Here is a 26,360-nt window from a genome sequence, read left to right as displayed (position 1 = left end):
GTGGCTGAAAGGGCACTACATACATTAGACATCAAAAGAGCACTAATGTACTACATTGACAGAACAAAGCTAATCAGGAAAACAAAACAACTGTTCATAGCTTTTCAAAAACCACACATAGGAAATCCAATCTCTAAACAAGGCATTGCTAGATGGATAGTCAGATGTATTCAAACATGCTATCTTAAAGCCAAAAGAGAATTGCCTATTACACCAAAGGCACACTCAACCAGAAAGAAAGGTGCTACAATGGCCTTTCTAGGAAACATTCCTATGAGCGAAATATGTAAGGCTGCAACCTGGTCTATGCCTCATACGTTTACTAAACACTACTGTGTAGACGTACTAAATGCACAACAAGCTACAGTGGGCCAAGCTGTACTAAGAACATTATTCCAAACTACTTCAACTCCTACAGGCTAAACCACCGCTTTTAGGGGAGGTAACTGCTTTATAGTCTATGCCAAACATGTGTATCTGCAGCAACATATGCCATTGAACTGAAAATGTCACTTACCCAGTGTACATCTGTTCGTGGCATTAGTTGCTGCAGATTCACATGTACCCTCCCACCTCCCCGGGAAGCCTGTAGCCGTTTAGAAGTAGATCATAAATCTTAAACATCTGTACATTTGTAAATAATTATTATAAACTCTTAACGTACATACATATTCACTCCATTGCATGGGCACTATTTATAGCAAACAACTCCATCCTCACCCTCTGCGGGGAAAACAATCTAAGATGGAGTCGACGCCCATGCGCAATGGAGCCGAAGAGGGAGGAGTCCTTCGGTCCCGTGACCAAAAAAAGACTTCTTCGAAGAAAAACAACTTGTAATACTCCGAGCCCAACACCAGGCAGCGGACTGTGCCAAACATGTGAATCTGCAGCGACTAATGCCACGAACAGATGTACACTGGGTAAGTGACATTTTCATTTCTTAGTTTATTTTAAGAACCACAGGTTCAAATTTTACATGTAATACTTCAAATGAAAGGTATTGCAGGTAGGTACTTTAGGAACTTTGAATAATCAAAATAGCATACACAGTTTTCATATAAATCAAATATAGCTATTTTAAAACTAGACAGTGCAATTTTCACAGTTCCTAGGGGGAGTAAGAGTTTGTTAGTTTTTGCAGGTAACTAAACCACCTACGGGGTTCAAGTTTGGGTCCAAGGTAGCCCACCGTTGGGGGTTCAGAGCAACCCCAAAGTTACCACACCAGCAGCTCAGGGCCGGTCAGGTGCAGAGGTCAAAGTGGTGCCCAAAACGCATAGGCTTCCAGTCTGCCAGCAGGTAAGTACCCGCGTCTTCGGAGGGCAGACCAGGGGGGTTTTGTAGGGCACCGGGGGTGGGGGGGGACACAAGTCAGCACAGAAAGTACACCCTCAGCAGCACGGGGTCCTGAATCCCACGAACTCTAACCACAACTCTGTTAGCCTATGGGTTGGTGTAAGGAAATGCCTCCTTGGCATGGTTACTCCCTGACTTTTTGCCTTTGCTGATGCTATGTTTTGAATTGAAAGTGTGCTGAGGCCTGCTAACCAGGCCCCAGCACCAGTGTTCTTTCCCTAACCTGTACTTTTGATTCCACAATTGGCACACCCTGGCATCCAGATAAGTCCCTTGTAAGTGGTACCCCTGGTACCAAGGGCCCTGATGCCAAGGAAGGTCTCTAAGGGCTGCAGCATGTCTTATGCCACCCTGGAGACCCCTCACTCAGCACAGACACACTGCTTGACAGCTTGTGTGTGCTGGTGAGAACAAAACGAGTAAGTCGACATGGCACTCCCCTCAGGGTGCCATGCCAGCCTCTCACTGCCTATGCAGGTATAGATAAGTCACCCCTCTAGTAGGCCTTACAGCCCTAAGGCAGGGTGCACTATACCCTAGGTGAGGGCACCAGTGCATGGCACTGTGCCCCTACAGTGTCTTAGCAATACCTTAGACATTGTAAGTGCAGGGTAGCCATAAGAGTATATGGTCTGGGAGTCTGTTTTCCACGAACTCCACAGCACCATAATGGCTACACTGAAAACTGGGAAGTTTGGTATCAAACTTCTCAGCACAATAAATGCACACTGATGCCAGTGTACATTTTATTGTAAAATACACCCCAGAGGGCACCTTAGAGGTGCCCCCTGAAACCTTAACCGACTATCTGTGTAGGCTGACTAGTTCCAGCAGCCTGCCACAACCGAGACATGTTGCTGGCCCCATGGGGAGAGTGCCTTTGTCACTCTGAGGCCAGTAACAAAGCCTGCACTGGGTGGAGATGCTAACACCTCCCCCAGGCAGGAGCTGTCACACCTGGCGGTGAGCCTCAAAGGCTCACCCCTTTGTGCCAGCACCGCAGGACACTCCAGCTAGTGGAGTTGCCCGCCCCCTCCGGCCACGGCCCCCACTGTTGGCGGCAAGTCCAGGAGAAATAATGAGAATAACAAGGAGTCGTCACTGGCCAGTCAGGACAGCCCCTAAGTTGTCCTGAGCTGAAGTGACTCTAACTTTTAGAAATCCTCCATCTTGCAGATGGAGGATTCCCCAATAGGATTAGGGATGTGACCCCCTCCCCTTGGGAGGAGGCACAAAGAGGGTGTACCCACCCTCAGGGCTAGTAGCCATTGGCTACTAACTCCCCAGACCTAAACACGCCCTTAAATTTAGTATTTAAGGGCTCCCCTGAACCTAAGAATTTAGATTCCTGAAACTACAAGACGAAGAGGACTGCTGAGCTGAAAAACCCCTGCAGAGGAAGAACAGAAGACACCAACTGCTTTGGCCCCAGACTTACCGGCCTGTCTCCTGCCTTCCAAAGAAACCTGCTCCAGCGACGCTTTCCAAGGGACCAGCGACCTCTGAATCCTCTGAGGACTGCCCTGCTTCAAGAAAGACAAACTCCCGAGGACAGCGGCACTGCTCCAAAAGAACTGCAACTTTGTTACAGAGGAGCAGATTTAAAGACCACTGCAAATCCCCGCAAGAAGCGTGAGACTTGCAACACTGCACCCGGCGACCCCGACTCGACTGGTGGAGAACCAACACTTCAGGGAGGACCCTCCGGCGACTCCGAGTCCGTGAGTAACCAAAGTTGTCCCCCCTGAGCCCCCACAGCGACGCCTGCAGAGGGAATCCCGAGGCTCCCCCTGACCGCGACTGCCTGAACTCCATTTCCTGACGGCTGGAAAAGACCCTGCACCCGCAGCCCCCAGCACCTAAAGGAACGGAACTCCTGTGCAGGAGTGACCCTCAGGAGGCCCTCTCCCTTGCCCAGGTGGTGGCTACCCCGAGGAGCCCCCCCCCTTGCCTGCCTGCAACGCTGAAGAGATCCCTTGATCTTTCATTGAAAACCATTACAAACCCGACGGGTGTTTGCACACTGCACCCGGCCGCCCCCGCGCTGCTGAGGGTGTACTTTTTGTGCTGACCTGTGTCCCCCCCGGTGCCCTACAAAACCCCCCTGGTCTGCCCTCCGAAGACGCGGGTACTTACCTGCTGGCAGACCGGAACCGCGGCACCCCCTTCTCTCCATTGCAGCCTGTGCGTTTTGGGCACCTCTTTGACCTCTGCACCTGACTGGCCCTGAGCTGCTGGTGTGGTAACTTTGGGGTTGCTCGGAACCCCCAACGGTGGGCTACCTTGGACCAAAAACTGAAACCTGTAAGTGACTTACTTACCTGTGAAAACTAACAAAAACTTACCTCCCCCAGGAACTGTGAAAATTGCACTAAGTGTCCACTTTTAAAACCGCTTATTGTGTTTTATGTCAAAAGTATACATGCTAATGTAATGATTTAAAGTTCCTGAAGTACTTACCTGCAATACCTTTCAAATGAGATATTACATGTGAAATTTGAACCAGTGGTTCTTAAAATAAACTAAGAAAATATATTTTTCTATAACAAAACCTATTGGCTGGATTTGTCTGAGTGTGTGTTCCTCATTTATTGCCTGTGTGTATGTACAACAAAAGCTTAACACTACTCCTTTGATAAGCCTACTGCTCGACCACACTACCACAAAATAGAGCATTAGTATTATCTCTCTTTGCCACTATCTTACCTCTAAGGGGAACCCTTGGACTCTGTGCATACTATTCCTTACTTTGAAATAGCACATACAGAGCCAACTTCCTACAGTTGGTATCTACCTTTCTCCAGTATTGAATATTTAATAGATTCACATGTTTGAATCATTTCCCGCCTTCGAAGTGGGAGTCCCAGTATCATAATAAGTAGTGTACATTATAATAATGTGCTTTAAAGGGAAAGCAAAGCTCAGTTTAATAGCCTACCTATGTCTTTTCTTAAAAAAAGGACCAAAGCTATACATTGACCAATCAGTCGAGAGCACCCTCTAGAACCCTCACCACAGAGGCTCCAGTTCATCTGATTTTCTACCGCACGTCATGTGATGAGTCTCCCTGAGCTCTGCTCAGTTTTTCTCTTCAGGGGTTACTTCAACTGAATACTTCTCAGGTCAGCTTTAAAAACTTATATTTTATTACTGCCTGGGACATTCCCACCATGTCAGGATCTCAAAAGAAAGGCCTTTTAAAGCCATGTAACACCTGTGGCAAAAAGACTTTACTCAGAAGACCATCACAGTGAGTGTATTTGTCTCTATCCAGAGCATAAGGTTGTGGACTGTAACATCTGTAGAACTTTCTCACAGAAAACCCTAAAAGACAGAGAAGGAAGGCTCCTCTTGTAGTTGCAAAAAACATAAATCAAAAGAACATGCATTCTCTGGGGAAGAGAGTGATGACTGAGACTGAGAAGTCCGACAAGTGAGAAATATCTTTGGAAGCAGAGCCTTCAGGGTCACACAAAAAAGCACTTAAAAAAATCTAATGGAAAAAGATGGTGCCACAGAAAAATTCCTCAAAAGTCTCTTCTGAGACTTCAACACCGGCTACTAGAAAAAGTTCTGTCAGAAAAATGCCAATCGCTTCCTTCTACAGCAAAAATAATTTCTGATAAATTTAAAAACTTCAAAAATACCTTCACCGTCGTCGACAGTCTTGTCGACATCTGTATCCATAACACCAACTCCCACAGTGGCGACATCGCCTATGATAATGTCGTCTTCTCCATTTTCGTCAACGACCATCTTATCTTGCAGGATTACAACGAGACCTCAGTCGACTAAAGAGAGTAAGATACTACCGTCGACGAGCACTACAACTGCAGTGACGTCCTTGTTGTCGACGATACCACAGTCGACAAGGGTTACCAAGGGAATCATCTTTACTGACAACCACCATCGACGACCTCATAGTCGAAGATACTATTGTCGGTAAAGTAACCTACAACAACCATGTTGCCTTTAACAACCTTGATGCCTGTAACTGGCCTGTCCCCTGCAGACCAACTATTGTGTCCAGAGCACACCTCCCTAAGTAAAGTCACACCATTTCCGCTGCATCATTTATTTGACGATGAGTCAGGAGATGAAGGACCTTTTTGGAGTAGCGCACAGCCCATCAGAATTGCGGGTTAAGTGCCAGGATGATGAACCGGATGATGACTAGTACTATCATTCCAGCGTTTACCTCACTGAGCACGTACAACATACCTGCCAGCCTAGCACACCAATACAGGATCAAACAGTCCAGATGCCACAGGACTTTATTTTTAACCTGCAAGCAATGCTGCAGGATTGCTATAAACGCTTTCCCGAACCTGCACAATCTGCACCTCCATCGCTGCTTCAAACACCAGCAAGGTCACCTCTACAAATGCCACGTACTCGCTCTTCTTCGCTGTCCTTTTCAGGGATTCCACTGTCTACAATGCCACTAGCAGATCAACCGTCAGATGATCAACATACATCGCAGGGCGGAGAGGAAGAAGGGGAAATAAGGGATCAAGCCTCCACGTTTTTAGAATGGGACAGATATGTCATACAGCCACCATCCCCACCACAACTGCCCTCCAGTTGACTCTCCAACGGACGACATTGGTGGTTTTATATTATAATGGAGCATGCAACAAAAAGGTTTGTTACCTCCAGCCTCTAAACAAACAGATTGTTTTTTTGAACAATTTTAAGCAACCCAGAGAAGTCAGTGAAAGCAATACACATAATAGATTTCATTTGGCCAGAGGATATTCGTACTATGAAGAATCCAGCCCCTATTGCACCAGTTATGCAATGACTGGATAAGAAATATAAAGTTCCAGACAAGGCACCAGCTTGTTTATTAGGACATCTGTAAGGAAATGGCTCCCTGTTGCAGTTACCCCCCCCGCGCATTTTGCCTGATACTGATGCTGACTTGACTGAGAAGTGTGCCGGGACCATGCTAACCAGGCCCCAGCACCAGTGTTTTCACCTAAAATGTAACATTGTTTCCACAATTGGCACAACCCTGGCACACAGATAAGTCCCTTGTAAAAGGTACCAGTGGTACCAAGGGCCCTGTGACCAGGGAAGGTCCCTAAGGGCTGCAGCATACGTTGTGCCACCCTAAGGGACTCCTCACCTAACACATGCACACTGCCATTGTAGATTGTGTGTGTTGGTGGGGAGAAAAAGGCAAAGTCGACATGGCATACCCCTCAGGATGCCATGCCTACAAAATACTACCTGTGGCATAGGTAAGTCACCCCTCTAGCAGGCCTTACAGCCCTAAGGCAGGGTGTACTATACCACAGGTGAGGGCATAGCTGCATGAGCAATATGCCCCTACAGTGTCTAAGTCTATTCCTAGCCTAGACATTGTAAGTACAGTGTGGCCATATTAAGTATATGGTCTGGGCTGTTTGTCAAAACGAACTCCACAGCTCCATAATGGCTACACTGAATACTGGGAAGCTTGGTATCAAACTTCTCAGAATAATAAACCCACACTGATGCCAGTGTTGGATTTATTACAAAATGCACACAGAGGGCATTTTAGATATGCCCCCTGTATTTTACCCAATCCTTCAGTGTGAGGGACGAGCTTCGGACCCCCTGGGGTGAGAGCCTTTGTGCTCTCTGAGGCCAGAAAAAAAGCCTGCACTGGGTGGAGATGCTTAACACCTCCCCCCCTGGAGGAACTGTAACACCTAGCAGTGAGCCTCAAAGGCTCAAGCTTCGTGTTACAATGCCCCAGGGCACTCCAGCTAGTGGAGATGCCTGCCCCCTGGACACAGCCCCCACTTTTGGCAGCAAGTCCAGGGGAGATAATGAGAAAATCAAGGAGTCACCCACCAGTCAGGACAAACCCCTAGGGTGTCCTGAGCGGAGGTGACCCCTGCCTTTAGAAATCCTCCATCTTGATTTTGGAGGATTCCCCCAATAGGATTAGGGATGTGCCCCCATCCCCTCAGGGAGGAGGCACAAAGAGTGCAGCCACCCTCCAGGACAGTAGCCATTGGCTACTGCCCTCCTGACCTAAACACCCCCCTAAATTCAGTATTTAAGGGTGACCCAGAACCCAGGAAATAGGATTCCTGCAACCTGTAGAAACAAGGACTGCTGACCTACAAGCCTGCAGAGAAGGAGGAAGACGACTACTGCTTTGGCCCCAGCCCGATCGGCCTGTCTCCAACTTCGAAAACCTGCTACAGCGACTCATCCCACAGGGATCAGCAACCTCTGAAGCCTCAGAGGACTGCCCTGGACTAAAGGACCAAGAAAAACCAGCTACTTCTTTGCAACAAAGAAGCAACTTTCAAAGACTGCACGTTTCCCGCCGGAAGCGTGAGATTCACACTCTGCACCCAACGCCCCCGGCTCGAGATCCAGAGAACAAACACCTCAGGGTGGTCTCCCGGGCGAATGCGAGCCTGTGAGTAACCAGACGACGACCCCCCTGAGCCACCACAGCGACGCCTGGTGAGAGAATCCAGAGGCTCCCCCTGACCGCGACTGCCTGTAACAAGGGACCCGACGCCTGGAACCAACACTGCACCCGCAGCCCCCAGGACTTGAAGGAACCGAACTTCGACGCAGGAGTGACCCCCAGGCGACCCTCTGCCTAGCCTAGGTGGTGGCTGTCCCGAGAAGCCCCCCCTGTGCCTGCCTGTACTGCTACAGTGACCCCCGGGTCCCTCCATTGTTTCCTATCTGAAACCAGACACCTGCTTTGCACACTGCACCCGGCCCCCCCTGTGCTCTACAAAAACCCCCTGAGGATGCAGGTACTTACCTGCTGGCAGACTAGAACCAGAGCACCCCTGTTCTCCATAGGCGCCTTTGTGTTTTGGGCACTTCTTTGACCTCTGCACCTAACCGGCCCTGAGCTGCTGGTGTGGTAACTTTGGGGTTGCCCTGAACCCCCAACGGTGGGCTACCTTGGACCCAACTTTGAAACCTGTAAGTGCTTTACTTACCTGTGAAACTAACAAATACTTACCTCCCCCAGGAACTGTTGATTTTTGCACTGTGTCCAATTTTAAAATGGCTTATTGCCATTTTTGCCAAAACTGTACATGCTATTGTGATAATTCAAAGTTCCTAAGATACCTGAGTGAAATACCTTTCATTTAAAGTATTGTTTGTAAATCTTGAACCTGTGGTTCTTAAAATAAACTGAGAAAATATATTTTTCTATATAAAAACCTATTGGCCTGGAATTGCCTTTGTGTGTGTTTCTCATTTTATTGCCTGTGTGTGTACAACAAATGCTTAACACTACCCTCTGATAAGCCTACTGCTCGACCACACTATCACAAAATAGAGCATTAGAATTCTCTTTTTGCCACTATCTTACCTCTAAGGGGAACCCTTAGACTCTCTGCATACTATTCCTTACTTTGAAATAGTACATACAGAGCCAACTTCCTACACACCTTGAACATGAGAACTTTAATAAAATTTGGAAGAAATAAAGCAGTTTTGCAAAGGAAACCATTTGTTCATCTCCTACGTAGAATCAGCCAAGAGTTCTCCAGTATTAAAGGGAACAATCGCACAATAGATTGTGGAAACAATAAATTTGATACTCCACTGCAGGGAAGACACTACCTTGACACCGCAGAGCTCACTCAACAAAAAAGGGTGCAACTCTAGCATTTCTAGCAAACCTGCCCATAGACACAATCTGCACATCAACATGGGCCTCTCTTCCCACATTTGTAAAACATTACTGCATCCAAATGAAACCAGCATTTTCAACGCAACGGGTCTCGCATTTGCTCGAGTTAGAGCTATTAGCGTTATAAACTCCTAACCAAACTTTTCTTGCCACACAAATTAAAAGAAAAACGCAGCGCAATCGTACTATGTAAAATGCAACGCGATCGTGCTGAGATTACAAACGGAAAAAAACGATTGCGCTATGTAAACCCCAGTACGATCGCGCTGCGTGGAAAATAAACAGAGTAGTCCGGAAACCATGTTGAAAACATTGAGGCTTGTATGTCTTTAGTAGTTTACCGGTGCTGTGTAGGTGGGCTAAACACCAGAAAAGGCATGACGTATGCATGCCTTTAACAAATGAAAGCAAGAGGATTTTAAAAGGCAAGCCCACGAACCAATGAAAGTGACTGACGTAACATGGGCTCCCCCCTAAAAAGGAAGTCTAAGTGGGACAGAAAGTACCACAGCACCTTTCAAATTTTTCCTCCTTTCATCCCATTCAACCCAAAGAAGGGGATACCGCTTCATAATCTAATGCACAGCATGTGAATCCAGAAAAGGATTAATGCTGTATAAGTAAATGGTTACTTAAACAGTAGGAGTAGTTTTGCATCCTGAAGAGTTTTCTGCAATCACATGCGACCCACCCACCTCCCCAGAAATGGAAAACAATGCATTCAGGTGGGAACGGAAAAGACTTAAAACCACAAGTAAACTCCAAGCCAGAAAAAAAAAAAAAATTGAAGATGGCCACTATGGACAGGAACATTTAGGGTACCGCCTGACATCAAACAGGGAACGGACATACAGTCAAATGGGGGATGACACCCACAAAAAAATAAAAGGCAAGAAAGATGATACCGAACCACTGCATGGCGGAATAATGCTCTGCATGTGAATCCAGAAAACTGTTAAGGCTGCAAAACAGCAATCATTTTGTTACTGATTAGTGACTCTGTGCATTGGTTTTGTGTCTGTAGTTTATCTTCATAGTGGAACATAAATGTGCCCTTTCTTGGCTTATGCAATGCATAGGAAAAGGAAGCAATTTCATTGTGAGCACTTTTTGGTCCCTAATGCCACTACGCCATCTTCCTCTGTTTTCCTGTGTCCACCATTGAAAACTTGGAAAGCCAGCACGCAGAAGGAACTTTGTAAGGAAATGCCTCCTTGGCATGGTTGCCCCCTGACTTTTTGCCTTTGCTGATGCTATGTTTACAATTGAAAGTGTGCTGAGGCCTGCTAACCAGGCCCCAGCACCAGTGTTCTTTCCCTAACCTGTATGTAAGGAAATGCCTCCTTGGCATGGTTGCCCCCTGACTTTTTGCCTTTGCTGATGCTATGTTTACAATTGAAAGTGTGCTGAGGCCTGCTAACCAGGCCCCAGCACCAGTGTTCTTTCCCTAACCTGTACTTTTGTATCCACAATTGGCAGACCCTGGCATCCAGATAAGTCCCTTGTAACTGGTACTTCTAGTACCAAGGGCCCTGATGCCAAGGAAGGTCTCTAAGGGATGCAGCATGTCTTATGCCACCCTGGAGACCTCTCACTCAGCACAGACACACCGCTTGCCAGCTTGTGTGTGCTAGTGAGGACAAAACGAGTAAGTCGACATGGCACTCCCCTCAGGGTGCCATGCCAGCCTCTCACTGCCTATGCAGTATAGGTAAGACACCCCTCTAGCAGGCCTTACAGCCCTAAGGCAGGGTGCACTATACCATAGGTGAGGGTACCAGTGCATGAGCATGGTACCCCTACAGTGTCTAAACAAAACCTTAGACATTGTAAGTGCAGGGTAGCCATAAGAGTATATGGTCTGGGAGTCTGTCAAACACGAACTCCACAGCACCATAATGGCTACACTGAAAACTGGGAAGTTTGGTATCAAACTTCTCAGCACAATAAATGCACACTGATGCCAGTGTACATTTTATTGTAAAATACACCACAGAGGGCACCTTAGAGGTGCCCCCTGAAACTTAACCGACTATCTGTGTAGGCTGACTAGTTCTAGCAGCCTGCCACAAACCGAGACATGTTGCTGGCCCCATGGGGAGAGTGCCTTTGTCACTCTGAGGCCAGTAACAAAGCCTGCACTGGGTGGAGATGCTAACACCTCTCCCAGGCAGGAATTGTCACACCTGGCGGTGAGCCTCAAAGGCTCACCTCCTTTGTGCCAACCCAGCAGGACACTCCAGCTAGTGGAGTTGCCCGCCCCCTCCGGCCAGGCCCCACTTTTGGCGGCAAGGCCGGAGAAAATAATGAGAATAACAAGGAGGAGTCACTGGCCAGTCAGGACAGCCCCTAAGGTGTCCTGAGCTGAGGTGACTCTAACTTTTAGAAATCCTCCATCTTGCAGATGGAGGATTCCCCCAATAGGGTTAGGATTGTGACCCCCTCCCCTTGGGAGGAGGCACAAAGAGGGTGTACCCACCCTCAGGGCTAGTAGCCATTGGCTACTAACCCCCCAGACCTAAACACGCCCTTAAATTTAGTATTTAAGGGCTACCCTGAACCCTAGAAAATTAGATTCCTGCAACTACAAGAAGAAGGACTGCCTAGCTGAAACCCCTGCAGCGGAAGACCAGAAGACGACAACTGCCTTGGCTCCAGAAACTCACCGGCCTGTCTCCTGCCTTCCAAAGATCCTGCTCCAGCGACGCCTTCCAAAGGGACCAGCGACCTCGACATCCTCTGAGGACTGCCCCTGCTTCGAAAAGACAAGAAACTCCCGAGGACAGCGGACCTGCTCCAAGAAAAGCTGCAACTTTGTTTCCAGCAGCTTTAAAGAACTCTGCAAGCTCCCCGCAAGAAGCGTGAGACTTGCAACACTGCACCCGGCGACCCCGACTCGGCTGGTGGCGATCCAACACCTCAGGAGGGACCCCAGGACTACTCTGATACTGTGAGTACCAAAACCTGTCCCCCCTGAGCCCCCACAGCGCCGCCTGCAGAGGGAATCCCGAGGCTTCCCCTGACCGCGACTCTTTGAATCTAAAGTCCCGACGCCTGGGAGAGACCCTGCACCCGCAGCCCCCAGGACCTGAAGGACCGGACTTTCACTGGAGAAGCGACCCCCAGGAGTCCCTCTCCCTTGCCCAAGTGGAGGTTTCCCCGAGGAACCCCCCCCTTGCCTGCCTGCAGCGCTGAAGAGATCCCGAGATCTCTCATAGACTAACATTGCGAACCCGACGCTTGTTTCTACACTGCACCCGGCCGCCCCCGCGCCGCTGAGGGTGAAATTTCTGTGTGGACTTGTGTCCCCCCCGGTGCCCTACAAAACCCCCCTGGTCTGCCCTCCGAAGACGCGGGTACTTACCTGCAAGCAGACCGGAACCGGGGCACCCCCTTCTCTCCATTCTAGCCTAGGTGTTTTGGGCACCACTTTGAACTCTGCACCTGACCGGCCCTGAGCTGCTGGTGTGGTGACTTTGGGGTTGCTCTGAACCCCCAACGGTGGGCTACCTTGGACCAAGAACTGAACCCTGTAAGTGTCTTACTTACCTGGTAAAACTAACAAATACTTACCTCCCCTAGGAACTGTGAAAATTGCACTAAGTGTCCACTTTTAAAACAGCTATTTGTGAATAACTTGAAAAGTATACATGCAATTTTGATGATTTGAAGTTCCTAAAGTACTTACCTGCAATACCTTTCGAATGAGCTATTACATGTAGAATTTGAACCTGTGGTTCTTAAAATAAACTAAGAAAAGATATTTTTCTATATAAAAACCTATTGGCTGGATTTGTCTCTGAGTGTGTGTACCTCATTTATTGTCTATGTGTATGTACAACAAATGCTTAACACTACTCCTTGGATAAGCCTACTGCTCGACCACACTACCACAAAATAGAGCATTAGTATTATCTATTTTTACCACTATTTTACCTCTAAGGGGAACCCTTGGACTCTGTGCATGCTATTCCTTACTTTGAAATAGCACATACAGAGCCAACTTCCTACATTGGTGGATCAGCGGTGGGGTACAAGACTTTGCATTTGCTGGACTACTCAGCCAATACCTGATCACACGACAAATTCCAAAATTGTCATTAGAAATTGATTTTTGCAATTTGAAAAGTTTTCTAAATTCTTAAAAGACCTGCTAGGGCCTTGTGTTAGATCCTGTTTAGCATTTCTTTTAGAGTTTAAAAGTCTGTTAAAAGTTTGAATTAGATTCTAGAATCAGTTTTAGTTTCTTAAAAAGTATTCCAACTTTTAGAAGCATAATGTCTAGCACAGATGTGAATGTGGTGGAACTCGACACCACACCTTACCTCCATCTACAGATGAGAGAGCTAAGGTCACTCTGTAAACTAAAGAAAATAACAATGGGCCCCAAACCTACCAAAATACAGCTCCAGGAGCTTTTGGCAGAGTTTGAAAAGGCCAACCCCTCTGAGGGTGGCAACTCAGAGGAAGAGGATAGTGACTTGGAGGACAATTCCCCCCTACCAGTCCTATCTAGGGAGAACAGGGTCCCTCAAACCCTGACTCCAAAAATAATAGTCAGAGATGCTGGTTCCCTCACAGGAGAGACCAACACCTCTGAAATCACTGAGGATAACCCCAGTGAAGAGGACATCCAGTTAGCCAGGATGGCCAAAAGATTGGCTTTGGAAAGACAGATCCTAGCCATAGAGAGGGAAAGACAAGAGATGGGCCTAGGACCCATCAATGGTGGCAGCAACTTAAATAGGGTCAGAGATTCTCCTGACATGTTGAAAATCCCTAAAGGGATTGTAACTAAATATGAAGATGGTGATGACATCACCAAATGGTTCACAGCTTTTGAGAGGGCTTGTGTAACCAGAAAAGTGAACAGATCTCACTGGGGTGCTCTCCTTTGGGAAATGTTCACAGGAAAGTGTAGGGATAGACTCCTCACACTCTCTGGACAAGATGCAGAATCTTATGACCTCATGAAGGGTACCCTGATTGAGGGCTTTGGATTCTCCACTGAGGAGTACAGGATTAGGTTCAGGGGGGCTCAAAAATCCTCGAGCCAGACCTGGGTTGACTTTGTTGACTACTCAGTGAAAACACTAGATGGTTGGATTCAAGGCAGTGGTGTAAGTAATTATGATGGGCTGTACAATTTATTTGTGAAAGAACACCTGTTAAGTAATTGTTTCAATGATAAACTGCATCAGCATCTGGTAGACCTAGGACCAATTTCTCCCCAAGAATTGGGAAAGAAGGCGGACCATTGGGTCAAGACAAGGGTGTCCAAGACTTCAACAGGGGGTGACCAAAAGAAAGGGGTCACAAAGACTCCCCAGCAGAAGGGTGATGAGACAACCAAAACTAAAAATAGTAAAGAGTCTTCTACAGGCCCCCAAAAACCTGCACAGGAGGGTGGGCCCAGAGCCTCTTCACAAAACAATGGGTACAAGGGTAAAAACTTTGATCCCAAAAAGGCCTGGTGTCATAGCTGTAAACAGCATGGACACCAAACTGGAGACAAGGCCTGTCCCAAGAAAGGTTCCACTCCAAACTCCCATCCAGGTAACACTGGTATGGCTAGTCTCCAAGTGGGATCAACAGTGTGCCCAGAGCAAATCAGGGTCCACACTGAAGCTACTCTAGTTTCTGAGGGTGGGGTGGATTTAGCCACACTAGCTGTCTGGCCGCCTAACATGCAAAAATACAGACAGCAACTCTTAATTAATGGGACTAGAATAGAGGGCCTGAGGGATACAGGTGCCAGTGTCACCATGGTGACAGAGAAACTGGTTTCCCCTGGCCAATACCTGACTGGAAAAACTTACACAGTCACCAACGCTGACAATCAGAGAAAAGTACATCCCATGGCAATGGTTACTTTAGAATGGGGAGGGGTCAATGGCCTGAAACAGGTGGTGGTCTCCTCAAATATCCCAGTGGACTGTCTGCTTGGAAATGACCTGGAGTCCTCAGCATGGGCTGAGGTAGAGCTAAAAACCCATGCAGCAATGCTGGGTATCCCTGAACTGGTGTGTGTGAAAACGAGAGCACAATGCAAGGCACAGGGTGAAAAAGTAGAGCTGGAGTCTGGAAAAATGGCCCAGCCTACCAAGAGAACAGGAAAGTCAGTTGGGAAACCAACTGCAACACAGCAAAAGAAAGGGAACCTCTCTTCTCAGGAAGAAGTTCTGCCCTCTGAGGGAACTGAGCCTTTGGAGCTTGAACCTTATCAGGTTGAGCTCTTAGGCCCAGGGGGACCCTCAAGGGAAGAGCTGTGTAAGGGACAAGAAACCTGTCCCTCTCTTGAAGGCCTTAGGCAGCAAGCTGCTGAAGAGTCCAAAGGCAAGAAAAATGGAACACATAGGGTCTATTGGGAAGATGGGCTCCTGTACACTGAGGCCAGAGACCCCAAACCTGGTGCCACTAGGAGAGTGGTAGTGCCTCAGCTGTTCAGAGAGTTCATCCTAACATTGGCCCATGACATTCCCCTTGCTGGACATTTGGGACAAACCAAGACGTGGGAGAGGTTAGTCAACCACTTCTACTGGCCCAATATGTCCAACATGGTTAAGGAGTTTTGCCTCTCCTGCCCCACCTGTCAAGCCAGTGGTAAGACAGGTGGGCATCCAAAGGCCCCCCTCATTCCACTTCCAGTGGTGGGGGTGCCCTTTGAAAGAGTGGGTGTGGACATAGTTGGTCCACTGGAACCTCCCACAGCCTCAGGAAATATGTATATCCTGGTAGTAGTGGATCATGCTACCAGGTATCCTGAAGCTATTCCCCTTAGGTCGACTACTGCCCCTGCAGTAGCCAAGGCCCTCATTGGTATCTTTACCAGGGTGGGTTTCCCTAAGGAGGTGGTGTCTGACAGAGGTACCAACTTCATGTCAGCATACCTAAAGCACATGTGGAATGAGTGTGGAGTGACTTATAAATTCACTACACCTTACCATCCACAAACTAATGGCTTAGTTGAGAGATTCAACAAGACATTAAAAGGCATGATCATGGGGCTCCCAGAAAAACTCAAAAGGAGATGGGATGTCCTCCTGCCATGTCTGCTTTTCGCTTACAGGGAGGTACCACAGAAGGGAGTAGGGTTCTCACCCTTTGAACTTCTGTTTGGTCATCCTGTAAGGGGACCACTTGCCCTTGTTAAAGAAGGCTGGGAGAGACCTCTCCGTGAGCCTAAACAGGACATAGTGGACTATGTACTTGGCCTTCGCTCTAGAATGGCAGAGTACATGGAAAAGGCAACCAAAAACCTTGAGGCCAGCCAACAGCTCCAGAAGTTTTGGTATGACCAAAAGGCTGCACTGGTTGAGTTCCAACCAGGGCAGAAAGTCTGGGTTCTGGAGCCTGTGGCTCCCAGGGCACTCCAGGACAAATGGAGTGGCCCTTACCCAGTACTAGAGAGGAAGAGTCAGGTCACCTACTTGGTGGACCTGGGCACAAGCAGGAGCCCCAAAAGGGTGATCCATGTAAACCGCCTTAAGCTCTTCCACGACAGGGCTGATGTCAATCTGTTGATGGTAACAGATGAGGATCAGGAGGCAGAGAGTGAACCTCTCCCTGATCTTCTGTCATCAGACCCAAAAGATGGTACAGTAGATGGAGTGATCTACTCAGACACCCTCTCTGGCCAACAGCAAGCTGATTGTAGGAGAGTCCTACAACAGTTTCCTGAACTCTTCTCCTTAACCCCTGGTCAGACACACCTGTGTACCCATGATGTGGACACAGGAGACAGCATGCCTGTCAAGAACAAAATCTTTAGACAGTCTGACCATGTTAAGGAAAGCATCAAGGTGGAAGTCCACAAGATGCTGGAATTGGGAGTCATTGAGCGCTCTGACAGCCCCTGGGCTAGCCCAGTGGTCTTAGTCCCCAAACCTCACACCACAGATGGAAAGAAAGAGATGAGGTTTTGTGTGGACTACAGAGGGCTCAATTCTGTCACCAAGACAGATGCTCATCCAATTCCAAGAGCTGATGAGCTCATTGATAAATTAGGTGCTGCCAAATTCCTAAGTACCTTTGACTTGACAGCAGGGTACTGGCAAATAAAAATGGCACCTGGAGCAAAAGAAAAGACAGCATTCTCCACACCTGATGGGCATTATCAGTTTACTGTTATGCCCTTTGGTTTAAAGAATGCCCCTGCCACCTTCCAAAGGTTGGTGAATCAAGTCCTTGCTGGCTTGGAGTCCTTTAGCACAGCTTATCTTGATGATATTGCTGTCTTTAGCTCCACCTGGCAGGATCACCTGGTCCACCTGAGGAAGGTTTTGAAGGCTCTGCAATCTGCAGGCCTCTCTATCAAGGCATCCAAATGCCAGATAGGGCAGGGAACTGTGGTTTATTTGGGACACCTTGTAGGTGGAGGCCAAGTTCAGCCACTCCAACCCAAGATCCAGACTATTCTGGACTGGGTAGCTCCAAAAACCCAGACTCAAGTCAGGGCATTCCTTGGCTTGACTGGGTACTACAGGAGGTTTGTGAAGGGATATGGATCCATTGTGACAGCCCTCACTGAGCTCACCTCCAAGAAAATGCCCAAGAAAGTGAACTGGACTGTGGACTGCCAACAGGCCTTTGACACCCTGAAACAGGCAATGTGCTCAGCACCAGTTCTCAAAGCTCCAGATTATTCTAAGCAGTTCATTGTGCAGACTGATGCCTCTGAACATGGGATAGGGGCAGTTTTGTCCCAAACAAATGACGATGGCCTTGACCAGCCTGTTGCTTTCATTAGCAGGAGGTTACTCCCCAGGGAGCAGCGTTGGAGTGCCATTGAGAGGGAGGCCTTTGCTGTGGTTTGGTCCCTGAAGAAGCTGAGACCATACCTCTTTGGGACTCACTTCCTAGTTCAAACCGACCACAGACCTCTCAAATGGCTGATGCAAATGAAAGGTGAAAATCCTAAACTGTTGAGGTGGTCCATCTCCCTACAGGGAATGGACTTTATAGTGGAACACAGACCTGGGACTGCCCATGCCAATGCAGATGGCCTTTCCAGGTTCTTCCACTTAGAAAATGAAGACTCTCTTGGGAAAGGTTAGTCTCATCCTCTTTCGTTTGGGGGGGGGTTGTGTAAGGAAATGCCTCCTTGGCATGGTTGCCCCCTGACTTTTTGCCTTTGCTGATGCTATGTTTACAATTGAAAGTGTGCTGAGGCCTGCTAACCAGGCCCCAGCACCAGTGTTCTTTCCCTAACCTGTACTTTTGTATCCACAATTGGCAGACCCTGGCATCCAGATAAGTCCCTTGTAACTGGTACTTCTAGTACCAAGGGCCCTGATGCCAAGGAAGGTCTCTAAGGGATGCAGCATGTCTTATGCCACCCTGGAGACCTCTCACTCAGCACAGACACACCGCTTGCCAGCTTGTGTGTGCTAGTGAGGACAAAACGAGTAAGTCGACATGGCACTCCCCTCAGGGTGCCATGCCAGCCTCTCACTGCCTATGCAGTATAGGTAAGACACCCCTCTAGCAGGCCTTACAGCCCTAAGGCAGGGTGCACTATACCATAGGTGAGGGTACCAGTGCATGAGCATGGTACCCCTACAGTGTCTAAACAAAACCTTAGACATTGTAAGTGCAGGGTAGCCATAAGAGTATATGGTCTGGGAGTCTGTCAAACACGAACTCCACAGCACCATAATGGCTACACTGAAAACTGGGAAGTTTGGTATCAAACTTCTCAGCACAATAAATGCACACTGATGCCAGTGTACATTTTATTGTAAAATACACCACAGAGGGCACCTTAGAGGTGCCCCCTGAAACTTAACCGACTATCTGTGTAGGCTGACTAGTTCTAGCAGCCTGCCACAAACCGAGACATGTTGCTGGCCCCATGGGGAGAGTGCCTTTGTCACTCTGAGGCCAGTAACAAAGCCTGCACTGGGTGGAGATGCTAACACCTCTCCCAGGCAGGAATTGTCACACCTGGCGGTGAGCCTCAAAGGCTCACCTCCTTTGTGCCAACCCAGCAGGACACTCCAGCTAGTGGAGTTGCCCGCCCCCTCCGGCCAGGCCCCACTTTTGGCGGCAAGGCCGGAGAAAATAATGAGAATAACAAGGAGGAGTCACTGGCCAGTCAGGACAGCCCCTAAGGTGTCCTGAGCTGAGGTGACTCTAACTTTTAGAAATCCTCCATCTTGCAGATGGAGGATTCCCCCAATAGGGTTAGGATTGTGACCCCCTCCCCTTGGGAGGAGGCACAAAGAGGGTGTACCCACCCTCAGGGCTAGTAGCCATTGGCTACTAACCCCCCAGACCTAAACACGCCCTTAAATTTAGTATTTAAGGGCTACCCTGAACCCTAGAAAATTAGATTCCTGCAACTACAAGAAGAAGGACTGCCTAGCTGAAACCCCTGCAGCGGAAGACCAGAAGACGACAACTGCCTTGGCTCCAGAAACTCACCGGCCTGTCTCCTGCCTTCCAAAGATCCTGCTCCAGCGACGCCTTCCAAAGGGACCAGCGACCTCGACATCCTCTGAGGACTGCCCCTGCTTCGAAAAGACAAGAAACTCCCGAGGACAGCGGACCTGCTCCAAGAAAAGCTGCAACTTTGTTTCCAGCAGCTTTAAAGAACTCTGCAAGCTCCCCGCAAGAAGCGTGAGACTTGCAACACTGCACCCGGCGACCCCGACTCGGCTGGTGGCGATCCAACACCTCAGGAGGGACCCCAGGACTACTCTGATACTGTGAGTACCAAAACCTGTCCCCCCTGAGCCCCCACAGCGCCGCCTGCAGAGGGAATCCCGAGGCTTCCCCTGACCGCGACTCTTTGAATCTAAAGTCCCGACGCCTGGGAGAGACCCTGCACCCGCAGCCCCCAGGACCTGAAGGACCGGACTTTCACTGGAGAAGCGACCCCCAGGAGTCCCTCTCCCTTGCCCAAGTGGAGGTTTCCCCGAGGAACCCCCCCCTTGCCTGCCTGCAGCGCTGAAGAGATCCCGAGATCTCTCATAGACTAACATTGCGAACCCGACGCTTGTTTCTACACTGCACCCGGCCGCCCCCGCGCCGCTGAGGGTGAAATTTCTGTGTGGACTTGTGTCCCCCCCGGTGCCCTACAAAACCCCCCTGGTCTGCCCTCCGAAGACGCGGGTACTTACCTGCAAGCAGACCGGAACCGGGGCACCCCCTTCTCTCCATTCTAGCCTAGGTGTTTTGGGCACCACTTTGAACTCTGCACCTGACCGGCCCTGAGCTGCTGGTGTGGTGACTTTGGGGTTGCTCTGAACCCCCAACGGTGGGCTACCTTGGACCAAGAACTGAACCCTGTAAGTGTCTTACTTACCTGGTAAAACTAACAAATACTTACCTCCCCTAGGAACTGTGAAAATTGCACTAAGTGTCCACTTTTAAAACAGCTATTTGTGAATAACTTGAAAAGTATACATGCAATTTTGATGATTTGAAGTTCCTAAAGTACTTACCTGCAATACCTTTCGAATGAGCTATTACATGTAGAATTTGAACCTGTGGTTCTTAAAATAAACTAAGAAAAGATATTTTTCTATATAAAAACCTATTGGCTGGATTTGTCTCTGAGTGTGTGTACCTCATTTATTGTCTATGTGTATGTACAACAAATGCTTAACACTACTCCTTGGATAAGCCTACTGCTCGACCACACTACCACAAAATAGAGCATTAGTATTATCTATTTTTACCACTATTTTACCTCTAAGGGGAACCCTTGGACTCTGTGCATGCTATTCCTTACTTTGAAATAGCACATACAGAGCCAACTTCCTACACTGTACTTTTGTATCCACAATTGGCAGACCCTGGCATCCAGATAAGTCCCTTGTAACTGGTACTTCTAGTACCAAGGGCCCTGATGCCAAGGAAGGTCTCTAAGGGCTGCAGCATGTCTTATGCCACCCTGGAGACCTCTCACTCTGCACAGACACACTGCTTGCCAGCTTGTGTGTGCTAGTGAGGACAAAACGAGTAAGTCGACATGGCACTCCCCTCAGGGTGCCATGCCAGCCTCTCACTGCCTATGCAGTATAGGTAAGACACCCCTCTAGCAGGCCTTACAGCCCTAAGGCAGGGTGCACTATACCATAGGTGAGGGTACCAGTGCATGAGCATGGTACCCCTACAGTGTCTAAATAAAACCTTAGACATTGTAAGTGCAGGGTGGCCATAAGAGTATATGGTCTGGGAGCCTGTCAAACACGAACTCCACAGCACCATAATGGCTACACTGAAAACTGGGAAGTTTGGTATCAAACTTCTCAGCACAATAAATGCACACTGATGCCAGTGTACATTTTATTGTAAAATACACCACAGAGGGCACCTTAGAGGTGCCCCCTGAAACTTAACCGACTATCTGTGTAGGCTGACTAGTTTTAGCAGCCTGCCACAAACCGAGACATGTTGCTGGCCCCATGGGGAGAGTGCCTTTGTCACTCTGAGGCCAGTAACAAAGCCTGCACTGGGTGGAGATGCTAACACCTCTCCCAGGCAGGAATTGTCACACCTGGCGGTGAGCCTCAAAGGCTCACCTCCTTTGTGCCAACCCAGCAGGACACTCCAGCTAGTGGAGTTGCCCGCCCCCTCCGGCCAGGCCCCACTTTTGGCGGCAAGGCCGGAGAAAATAATGAGAATAACAAGGAGGAGTCACTGGCCAGTCAGGACAGCCCCTAAGGTGTCCTGAGCTGAGGTGACTCTAACTTTTAGAAATCCTCCATCTTGCAGATGGAGGATTCCCCCAATAGGGTTAGGATTGTGACCCCCTCCCCTTGGGAGGAGGCACAAAGAGGGTGTACCCACCCTCAGGGCTAGTAGCCATTGGCTACTAACCCCCCAGACCTAAACACGCCCTTAAATTTAGTATTTAAGGGCTACCCTGAACCCTAGAAAATTAGATTCCTGCAACAAGAAGGACTGCCCAGCTGAAAACCCCTGCAGCGGAAGACCAGAAGACGACAACTGCCTTGGCTCCAGAAACTCACCGGCCTGTCTCCTGCCTTCCAAAGATCCTGCTCCAGCGACGCCTTCCGAAGGGACCAGCGACCTCGACATCCTCTGAGGACTGCCCCTGCTTCGAAAAGACAAGAAACTCCCGAGGACAGCGGACCTGCTCCAAGAAAAGCTGCAACTTTGTTTCCAGCAGCTTTAAAGAACCCTGCAAGCTCCCCGCAAAAGGCGTGAGACTTGCAACACTGCACCCGGCGACCCCGACTCGGCCGGTGGCGATCCAACACCTCAGGAGGGACCCCAGGACTACTCTGATACTGTGAGTACCAAAACCTGTCCCCCCTGAGCCCCCACAGCGCCGCCTGCAGAGGGAATCCCGAGGCTTCCCCTGACCGCGACTCTTTGAACCTAAAGTCCCGACGCCTGGGAGAGACCCTGCACCCGCAGCCCCCAGGACCTGAAGGACCGGACTTTCACTGGAGGAGTGACCCCCAGGAGTCCCTCTCCCTTGCCCAAGTGGAGGTTTCCCCGAGGAACCCCCCCCTTGCCTGCCTGCAGCGCTGAAGAGATCCCTAGATCTCCCATTGACTTCCATTACAAACCCGACGCTTGTTTCTACACTGCACCCGGCCGCCCCCGCGCTGCTGAGGGTGAAATTTCTGTGTGGGCTTGTGTCCCCCCCGGTGCCCTACAAAACCCCCCTGGTCTGCCCTCCGAAGACGCGGGTACTTACCTGCAAGCAGACCGGAACCGGGGCACCCCCTTCTCTCCATTCTAGCCTATGTGTTTTGGGCACCACTTTGAACTCTGCACCTGACCGGCCCTGAGCTGCTGGTGTGGTGACTTTGGGGTTGCTCTGAACCCCCAACGGTGGGCTACCTTGGACCAAGAACTGAACCCTGTAAGTGTCTTACTTACCTGGTAAAACTAACAAATACTTACCTCCCCTAGGAACTGTGAAAATTGCACTAAGTGTCCACTTTTAAAACAGCTATTTGTGAATAACTTGAAAAGTATACATGCAATTTTGATGATTTGAAGTTCCTAAAGTACTTACCTGCAATACCTTTCGAATGAGCTATTACATGTAGAATTTGAACCTGTGGTTCTTAAAATAAACTAAGAAAAGATATTTTTCTATATAAAAACCTATTGGCTGGATTTGTCTCTGAGTGTGTGTACCTCATTTATTGTCTATGTGTATGTACAACAAATGCTTAACACTACTCCTTGGATAAGCCTACTGCTCGACCACACTACCACAAAATAGAGCATTAGTATTATCTATTTTTACCACTATTTTACCTCTAAGGGGAACCCTTGGACTCTGTGCATGCTATTCCTTACTTTGAAATAGCACATACAGAGCCAACTTCCTACAAACTTGTACAGCCAGTGAATAACATGATGCACTCGTACATCTAAATAATAGTCCTAAGTCATTGCATCATTAAATGAACGTTGCACAATCACTATTTTTGCTATATTTTACTTATATGCTCAAATATCACCTTTCCACTAGTCGTGAGAATCTGCACATTTGTAATTATATACCGTAGGCATTTAGAAGTTTCATGGTTGCTAGTGTACAGTTTTCCCAAACATACAAAGTGTATCATATGTTTGTCAACAACAAGTTGCCCTTGTTGAACGAGTTTCAGTACTAGGCTTAAGAAGAAAATGTGTTCCACCTTTGTCACAACATAAAATGTATATATTTCTGGCAGCTCAGTCACAAGTGTCCTTTCAGTGAAGTTGGTTACTGTTTTCTCAGTTTAGTGTTACTGTGACCCAGTATCAGACTTAATTTGTGCTGTTGGGACTGGCACAACTTCATCAACATTCCTTTAATTTTGTTCATGGTTTTATTTCAGCGCCTTAAAAACTGGGAAATTAGAGAGCGGAAGAAAGGCAGAGAGTATGAAAAAGAAGCTGAACGGGAGGAGGAAAGACGAAGAGAAATGGTAAGAACTGATTTGTTAATGCCATTATCTGCATGTGTACAGAACAAATGGGTGTCTAACACATGAATTTCTTTAATTTTTAAAGGCAAAAGAAGCTAAAAGGTTAAAAGAATTTTTGGAAGATTATGACGATGACAGAGATGATCCCAAATATTACAGGTCTGTGAAAAGTATTGTTCAACTATAGAATCTCTGCAAGTTTTAGTTTTTAAGAAATTGCATTTATTCTGAAAATTGATGTAGGTGCCACTTATTCCCAAGGTGGTTATTGATTTTGCATCAGTTACTTTATATGAAAATTTAGTTGCTGGGTCAAATGAGATATTGCCTCAGAACATGTTAACTTTGAGCATAATTGGTTTCACAAGCAATAGGTGTACATTTCATAGATCGTGGGTGGTTGAGTGATGATGCTCTGAAGGAAGGAGTCGAGGCTGTTCAATGCGATGACCTTACCGGTTCTCATCTCTGAAATCCCCCACACCTAAGGGATCATGACTCTGTTATGGCTGTCTTGTTTGTGAGCGTTTTTCATTTTTGGACAGAATATCTGGTGAATTGAGATCTACATCCATGTGACAGACCAGTGGGGTTACACACTACAGCCTGTAAGTGTTATCCCTTTGAAAAGTTATATTTGTCTTCTCTTTAAAAAGATAGCTACATTTCAAAAATGCTTCTTAAAGGCACACTGCCACTTTGTTACTTTTTAAACATTAAGTTTTCTCAATCCCTTTGTGGATCTCTCCTACGTACAGCTTTTAGCTGTATGATTGAGGAACTATTGTGGAACGTACCACTATTTACAGTATGCTTTGGCTCAGCCCATTAGTTATCACTTGATTGATAACCAGCAAATAAGATTGGCTTTTTTTTTTTTTTTTTAATGTAATGGGTTTTCGGTTTCTTATTGTTTTGCTTTCCGTTGAGCATAGTCTCTAATATCACTTTGATTTGATTACTGTAGGAAGTTGGCTCTGTATGTGCTATTTCAAAGTAAGGAATAGCATGCACAGAGTCCAAGGGTTCCCCTTAGAGGTAAAATAGTGGTAAAAAGAGATAATACTAATGCTCTATTTTGTGGTAGTGTGGTCGAGCAGTAGGCTTATCCAAGGAGTAGTGTTAAGCATTTGTTGTACATACACATAGACAATAAATGAGGTACACACACTCAGAGACAAATCCAGCCAATAGGTTTTGTTATAGAAAAATATCTTTTCTTAGTTTATTTTAAGAACCACAGGTTCAAATTTAACATGTAATATCTTGTTTGAAAGGTATTGCAGGTAAGTACATTAGGAACTTTGAATCAGTTCAATTGCATGTATACTTTTCAAGTTATTGACAAATAGCTACTTTAAAAGTGGACACTTAGTGCAATTTTCACAGTTCCTGGGGGAGGTAAGTTTTTGTTAGTTTTACCAGGTAAGTAAGACACTTACAGGGTTCAGTTCTTGGTCCAAGGTAGCCCACCGTTGGGGGTTCAGAGCAACCCCAAAGTTACCACACCAGCAGCTCAGGGCCGGTCAGGTGCAGAGTTCAAAGTGGTGCCCAAAACGCATAGGCTAGAATGGAGAGAAGGGGGTGCCCCGGTTCCGGTCTGTTTGCAGGTAAGTACCCGCGTCTTCGGAGGGCAGACCAGGGGGGTTTTGTAGGGCACCGGGGGGGACACAAGCCCACACAGAAATTTCACCCTCAGCAGTGCGGGGGCGGCCGGGTGCAGTGTAGAAACAAGCGTCGGGTTTGTAATGTTAGTCTATGAGAGATCAACGGATCTCTTCAGCGCAGCAGGCAGGCAAGGGGGGGCTTCCTCGGGGAAACCTCCACTTGGGCAAGGGAGAGGGACTCCTGGGGGTCACTTCTCCAGTGAAAGTCCGGTCCTTCAGGTCCTGGGGGCTGCGGGTGCAGGGTCTTTTCCAGGCGTCGGGACTTAGGTTTCAGAGAGTCGCGGTCAGGGGAAGCCTCGGGATTCCCTCTGCAGGCGGCGCTGTGGGGGTTCAGGGGGGACAGGTTTTGGTACTCGCAGTCGGAGAGTAGTCCGGGGGTCCTCCCTGAGGTGTTGGTTCTCCACCAGCCGAGTCGGGGTCGCCGGGTGCAGGGTTGCAAGTCTCACGCTTCTTGCGGGGAGTTGCAGGGGTCTTTAAAGCTGCTCCTTGAAACAAAGTTGCAGTCTTTTTGGAGCAGGTCCGCTGTCCTCAGGAGTTTCTGGTCGTCGTCGAAGCAGGGCAGTCCTCAGAGGATTCAGAGGTCGCTGGTCCCTTTGGAAGGCGTCGCTGGAGCAGAGTTCTTTGGAAGGCAGGAGACAGGCCGGTGAGTTTCTGGAGCCAAGGCAGTTGTTGTCTTCTGGTCTTCCTCTGCAGGGGTTTTCAGCTGGGCAGTCCTTCTTCTTGTTGTTGCAGGAATCTAATTTTCTAGGGTTC

The 26,360-nt window shown here is 48.2% G+C and overlaps 1 protein-coding gene across 9 annotated transcripts in view; it reads left to right on the top strand.

The window, feature by feature from the left end:
• Nucleotides 1-26,360, top strand: part of RBM25 (RNA binding motif protein 25) — a 443,084-nt gene that overhangs the window by 223,616 nt on the left and 193,108 nt on the right. For all 9 annotated transcript variants that reach the window (XM_069208940.1, XM_069208932.1, XM_069208935.1 and 6 more), the window contains 2 exons: nucleotides 23,851-23,940; nucleotides 24,026-24,099. In XM_069208940.1, the coding sequence (XP_069065041.1) occupies nucleotides 23,851-23,940; nucleotides 24,026-24,099 (164 nt within the window). The remainder of the gene's footprint in view (nucleotides 1-23,850; nucleotides 23,941-24,025; nucleotides 24,100-26,360) is intronic.

This window comes from Pleurodeles waltl, chromosome 9, assembly GCF_031143425.1.
Source record: "Pleurodeles waltl isolate 20211129_DDA chromosome 9, aPleWal1.hap1.20221129, whole genome shotgun sequence".
Lineage (NCBI taxonomy): Eukaryota > Metazoa > Chordata > Amphibia > Caudata > Salamandridae > Pleurodeles > Pleurodeles waltl.
Note: the sequence above shows the minus strand (reverse complement) of the source record. Positions and strands in the feature narration are given on the sequence as shown.